The sequence below is a fragment of the Cucumis melo genome, chromosome 10 (assembly GCF_025177605.1).
Source record: "Cucumis melo cultivar AY chromosome 10, USDA_Cmelo_AY_1.0, whole genome shotgun sequence".
Lineage (NCBI taxonomy): Eukaryota > Viridiplantae > Streptophyta > Magnoliopsida > Cucurbitales > Cucurbitaceae > Cucumis > Cucumis melo.
The window spans coordinates 942,749-949,670 of NC_066866.1; the positions used below are offsets into that span (position 1 = coordinate 942,749).

Genomic DNA, 6,922 nt, shown 5'->3' on the forward strand with positions numbered 1-6,922 from the left:
CATGTTGTACAATTAATTTTTTTATTAAAAAAAGCGTAGGAACATATTTTAATTGAGAGGTCAAACACTACATAAAATTTACCACTTCCACGTTGTTGAACTAAAAAAGGACACAATCGATATAATATTGAAAAATTAAAAACTTATTTGAAGTTCAAAGATTGAGTAAACACAAATTTCAAAGTTTAAACAATGGAACAAAAGTTGCTGTTACTTATTAATTGAACTAAAATCCAATCTTGATAACAACACACACTATAGCTTCACACTGTATTAAAAGTACTTTTTGACACTGTAATACTTGGGTTAGCATCATTTGGCTTTTACACATTGGCAAACAAACGATATTCTTTAGCATCCAAAACGATTTGTCGAATGGAAGCAACACCACCAATTATAGCCAATACTGAAGAAATTGCGACAATCAAAGTGTTTATCCAATAAATAAAGCTACGTTTAGAAGGCTTGAAAGTAGCATTGTAGAAAACCATTGGCATAATGAAGTCCAAAGGAATGAACCCCAATGCTCCAATTAGTGCCATTAAATCTCCAAAGAAAGGCAACATGGCTCCCACTATGGTTGCTATTATCACCGATAACGAACGTGATATTAACCTTGGTACAATGTTTCGCATCGAAAATTGGTTTTTGTTTGGATCTGCAAATGTCTTCTCAAATGCTTCGTTGGTGGGTTGTAAATAAGTCTACAAAAATAATAAGCAATCAAATACCAATTATATATGGTGACTATGCACAACTATAGAAGAAATGAAAAATATTTGAATCATAGTATATTTGAAAACAAATTTAAAAAATTGAATCCTATTAAAACTTTTTAAATATACTTCTTAGATCTTTTTTTAAAAAAAATATATTTGATGATCTACTCGGTACACGATTGAAATTAAGTTATGATACGTAAGATAATCTATTAAATCACACAATATTGAAATTCAAAGAGAAAAAGAATGGAAAAAAGAGGAATGAAGAAGATAAGGTCTTACACCAGCAACGGCAGAGACTTGAGTGAGACAAAAGGCATTGGTAATGATAATAAGCCAAGAAGGTAAAGAGTTCTGTGACATGAAATTAGTAAGAACTGTTCCCATTGCCTCATTTCCAAAAGTCCAGTACGAAGAAATTCCTACGCTCAAAAAGGTGGTTGCTATCACTGCATAACAAAGGCATAGCCCTTTGAACATCTTTCCTTTTAGTGGAGCTACTAAAGTTGCCTGCATATAGATTCATCATTCAATTCAATTTTAGTTCAAAGGAGGATAAAGTTTAGCTTCAACCAACTTAATTATTTATACTCCTCCGTTGGATAATCATTTAATTTTTAAAAATTAAACTTATAAACATGATGTATAACCACAAGTTCTACATTTGTCTATGCATCAAGGATGTACAGTAGAAGTGGGACGTTTCTCCAATAAGCGGTTGAACTCTTGGCTAGGTAGTGTACTATGGTGATACTCTAGTGAAAAAGAGTTAACTTCGATAAGAGTTAAACGAATAGATGATTATTTGAAAAAAAGTTTGATAGTCCTTTGTTCGAAAAGAAGATCGTTAGAAATGTGATAAAGTCTCATATCGACTAGATAAGAAGATTATCATAGACATACGATTGAAGATCGGTACAAATCCTTTTAGGTAAAATGAAAAGTAAAATAATGAAAGCATATGCCTAAGAGTTATTATATATACTTCTTAATAATTATATAATATCAAAATCAAAATTTTTAAATTTCTACGGATTGTTATTTGTGAAAGTCAAATTTGGAAGTATTTTGTATAAATTAAACCATAATTTATACCTGAATTTCGGGAAGCATTCCACATGCATAGGCAGTTGCAATTACTGAAATGCCATTGAAGGCATTAAATAACTGACCGACGGGCGACCCTTTAACAGAGTAGTCTCTTGGAGGGGCATTCTTGGAAAGCCCTGTCATGGGAAGGCTTTAAAGGTAATTTTACAAACTTAAAAAGAAGAAAAATTAGTGTGAAAGTACATAACCAAACTTGTTCCTTTTACCTAGTTTTAAAGAAGCAGCAGTTACACAAGCACTATAAGCAAGGGATAGAGTGAGAGAGATAAGGTTTATATGTCTTAGAGAATGGAAAGATGGAATTTGTGCTAAAATCAGCATTAATCCTCCAAATATAATTATGAATTGGTACAGTTGCATTCCCCCCTCTGGATTGCACAGCACATAGATATACTGCCAAAAAACAAAAACATAAAAAACACAAAAGGTATGGTTTAGTTTCATTCAAACTCGTAATGATCGCATAAGTAATAATGTGATTAGAATGATGTTTCAAACACTAAAAAAAGTTATGTCGAACAAGTTAAACATGTTATTCTAAATATCACCTCATATTTTATACTTAGGTCACGTTTGACAAATCGTAATTATGAAAAGTAATGTAATCGTAACAAAAATCAATCATAATGAATCTAAATTGATAATGTAATTGGATTAATGTTTATCTTCTTAACTTAGAAAGATGAATTTGTCACATTTGTTGTTATTGTTACCGTTACCATTAAATATAATTGATCATATTTATAGTTACTTTACTATTACTGTTACATGACAGTTACAACTAGATCCCATCAATAATTTGAAAAAACTAAAAATAACAATAATAATAACAATAAATATGACCGATTCATAATTGCGACAGTAACAATATCTATAACGAAAATTATTGTCAATAGTTCTAACATAAATTTCAAGTATAAACAGATAGAGCAAATTCTTCAAACAAACAGCTACTTTAATTAAAGTGAATCCCACGTTTTACTGCAATTATAACAAAACAAAAAAACCAATAAACGTAGATTACATATTTTTCAAATTATCATCTATCTATAACATTTACGAGTGGATAGACCACCTTAATCTTTAATTAAATTACACATCGAAGTCTCTTTAGGTGGAATATATTTGAATTTGATAACTCTAAATTTGGTAATATTTAAGAAAAGAAAGAAGGAAAGAGGTGTGACCTTGAGGTTTTGACCACCAATAAGAATTCCAGCAACAACCGAACCGTAGCATACTCCAAATTGAATTGGGCCCACGTAGAAGATGGCCCATTTAGGCCCTGCCACTCTCACAAGTCATAATAACAATTCATTGCTTTTTCTTTTTCTTTTTTTTATCTTAAAAGTCAAATAGGCAGTCGTAATCGAACTATAGGATCCCTTATGGCTAATAAATCCATATTTCAATTAAGCTATATTCTCGTTTTGATCTTTTTTTTTTTATTATTATTTAGTGAACTATGTTAATCCAAATTAATTAGAGTTTGTAATTTTCAAATTTTGGAAACATACAAATGTGATGGTATTTTCTGTACTCATTTGGAACGAAGAAAAAGAAAAGTCCTTGTCTTTTCATTTTAAAAAGTGATTTTTCTGAAAACTACTATTTTCAATTTTAAATTCTGCTAAAGTTTTGCAAATTTAGAAGAAAAAAAATGCAAAAATGTGTCATACAATAACTTCATCTATATATTTTCAAAATATTTATTTTGGACCTTTAGTAATTTTAAAATGTCTATTTTGTTTGTATTACATGGAGAAATGGGTAAAAGTAGCACAGATTCAATTTTCGTTTTTTTTAAAGTAGCACATTTTTTTTAAACTCGTAAAACTGTTTTTCTTCGTTAAGGCAAGTTCAACCACCAAAAGTTTTAACTAATTTTTTTTGGAAGATTTGGAAATGTTTGAATAATCTTTTTGAAAAGATAAAAAAAGAATTAAATAAAATTGAGGAAGATTTGAAAAATGTTTAACTATCTATAGAGATGCACCGCAAAACCCAAAACTAAAAAATTTAATATTTTAGGAATCGAGATTGATCGAGAAAAATAATTTTACGAGTTTTAAAAAAATATATTGTTTTTTAAACGGAAACCAAAAGTGTGCTACTTTTACCAATTTTCTTATTACACGACAATTTTGATCACAATTTTCAAAACTTAACATAAAGTTCCATGAAACTCTATAAGTTTTTTGTTACATTTCTTTAAAAGTACATATATTTGGAACAAAATTGAAAGTTATGTATTAGATATATTTGAACTTTAAAAGACCCGACGTACTTAAATTTTATAAAGATAAAATACTATTTTCGTAATTTAACATTTTTTTCTAAAAGAAATATTCTTTTTCTATCTTTTATAGTTATTATCCTTACACTCTAGGGTTTTACTTTTTTTGTATCTCAACAAAAGTTGAGTCATTGTATTTTAGTACAATCAGTACTCATTTGAACCTTCAATTTCAAGTACATATCAATATTTACCACTGAGCTATCATTTTGATAAATTTTCAATTATTTCATTGCATAAAACTAAAAAAAAGATGACATACCAAGAATATTTGTAGCCATATCTCGAAACCTAAGTAAACGAGAACCACGTAGAGCATGGTGCTCTAAAACAAGAGATAAGAGATGGTAGGCATAGAAAGTGACAACACCACAGAAAAGAAGACATATAATTCCACCAACCCAACCAAGGAGTCTGAATGCAAAAGGCAGACTTAATAGTGATGGAGCAACTATTGATGTTGTCAAGTGATACCCACAATGCCACCATGATCCTATCATATCCAATATCATTCAACTATTAATAACTACTCATTTGAATTCTCTAATTCTATATAAAAAGGGAAATCAAATATATATATATATATATATATAATATTAACAAGTTGTTGAGTTTTTTGCAAAATATTAGAAATGCAATTTTTTTTCTTCTACCACCGTAAAAGGAGCAAGTACCTCTAGTTTCAAGTCATCCTAGTCAAAAACATTTAAAGTTTTAATTTTTTTTTTAATTTGAGAGCGAAAAAAATGTAAGTAGTCAAAAGTTTTGAGAAAGTGTTATTGTAATTGCAGTCATGAGAGAATTATATATCATGTGTGATAGTAAAGTTTCACGTAGTGGATTTTTTTAGTTTTTGGTTTTTTCTCCCGTTTGAAGTTTTTCTAACGTTAATTATTGTGTTTCCAGTTTTATTTCTCTTTTTTTTTCATTTTCTCTTATATTTTTCTGAAGTAAACGCGAGAGGTTTTTTCCGACTATATATAATTGACATGGTCTTTCACTTTAAAGGTTGAAGGTTTAATTCTCTATCACTACAAGTTACACCATGGAGGTTTGAATTTTGTAGTATTTTTAGTCTCTTCATTCAATTTTTCTTACACACTAGCGTTTATTGTGTATCAAGCTAACGCCTAACGTGACTGGAAAATAAAATGAGATTTATCGATGTCAGAAAAACTATGTAAATCGAAAAACTTCCAGCGTAAAAAAAAAAAAAAGGAGTATGGTACGTACTTACGAAAACAAGAACACTAACCTCGAGATTTAAGCACGAATAGAGCTCCAGCATCGAGCTGATCTACTGTCAACTGGACGTGAGCATTGCCATTCTCTTTCGCCATTGTATCCCCAGAGATAATTGGTGCTTTCGTTTCCATTTCTCACTGATATCTTTTTACCAAGGGGAATGAAGATATATGCATGAGAATAGCAAAGACATATAAAGCTTATATTAATTAGTACAAAATTATAAAGATAAGAGCATAGTTAACGTCGCTTTCATACTTTCTTTTTATTCATTTTCAAAAGGTTTATTTGATTCTATTCTACCCAAATTTTTGGGTATTTGATACCCTTTTCCAAAAGTAAAATTTCCTAAATCTCCCTAATCTCTCCTGATCTCCCCCTCTTTTAATATATATATATACACATTTTTCTCACTCTCCTCTTCTTTTTTTTCAGCATCTTGTTTCTTTATATATATATATACACACACAGTTGTTCATCTCACAACTTTTGTTATGTCTATAATGGAACATATTATACAAAATCTAATTAATCATAATAATATTTACAAAATATATGTAAACGGATTATTACAATCTAATTTTGTCATTTTTGATAAATTATTTGTAAAAATTCTACATTAAATTAAACACAAACAATTTATGGATGAAACTTTAAACCAAGTGATTCTCCATTGAGAAACTTAACTAAACTAACATCATTAATGTATGCTAAGGATCTCGATCCTTAATTCGAGTCCTCCTACCTTAATTTGTACTAAAAAAATTTTATATATTCATCTTTAAATACGATAAGATAACATGAAAACTCCAAACTAACTAAATTGGGTCACACTCTTCTCATCTTGTAAACAATGACAAGATGTGCAAAAGTGGGCATATAACTCTTTGAGAAAGTTATATAAACTTTTTTTTGTAGTACTCTTCATTCTCTTTTTGAATGACGGTATTTTTTTTATTTTAAAATACTTTATTATAAACGTATAGAGGATATTTGAATATGCTTGAGATAAGTACTTTGAAAAGAACAAAAATACGTTAAATTATTATAAAATGATCAATGCCCCATTTCAACCACCCGGTTTGATTTGGTGAAATAATAATTCAACGTAGTATAAATATTCATATCATTGTAAAAATATAGGTAAAGGATTCGTTATCCCTTAGTTTAGGTATCAAAAGAACTCTCAAGTGTTAAACAAAGTGGTTATATTGTTCGAGAAAAAAGAAGTAAGTTTTTGAATGATCAATACTTAATGGCGACTGAGAAGATTAGTATTGAAATTCGACTAAAGTTCCTTGATGATTGGATATTTACAAAATTCATGAACGAACAAAAGGTATGTAACTATTTTTATTGAAATGAGATGTATATAAAAGAGAAAAAAGAAAAATAAAATAAAATAGTGCTTGGTGATGATCTATATATTATTTACCATTGCAGAGGTATGGAGAGGATTATGTAAGCCCTAACAAAAGATGACTACTAGACACCTATTAAATTTATTTTCATATATTACGTATTTTATAAAAGTTCTAAAACTAATAAA

At 28.9% G+C, this 6,922-nt stretch overlaps 1 protein-coding gene across 1 annotated transcript; it reads right to left on the reverse strand.

Moving 5' to 3' along the window:
* Nucleotides 1-184: 184 nt before the first annotated feature.
* On the reverse strand, nt 185-5,760 carry LOC103489410 (GABA transporter 1-like). The gene is made up of 7 exons (XM_008448565.3): nt 5,384-5,760; nt 4,391-4,621; nt 3,020-3,117; nt 2,039-2,225; nt 1,818-1,948; nt 1,005-1,232; nt 185-704 (listed from the first exon to the last, which is right to left on the reverse strand). Exons 1-7 carry the CDS (start codon nt 5,502-5,504, stop codon nt 324-326), a joined length of 1,377 nt encoding a protein of 458 aa, XP_008446787.1. The 5' UTR covers nt 5,505-5,760; the 3' UTR covers nt 185-323.
* Between the last annotated feature and the right edge of the window lie 1,162 nt (nt 5,761-6,922).

Excerpts from the sequence above, each read along its gene's own strand:
- LOC103489410 (XM_008448565.3), bottom strand. The coding sequence starts at position 5,504 with ATGGAAACGAAAGCACCAATTATCTCTGGGGATACAATGGCGAAAGAG. Across the intron at positions 2,226-3,019 it reads TTGGTGGTCAAAACCTCAAG|TATATCTATGTGCTGTGCAA; the intron begins GTCACACCTCTT and ends GTTTTTTGGCAG. Across the intron at positions 1,949-2,038 it reads TGCTGCTTCTTTAAAACTAG|GGCTTTCCAAGAATGCCCCT; the intron begins GTAAAAGGAACA and ends TTCCCATGACAG.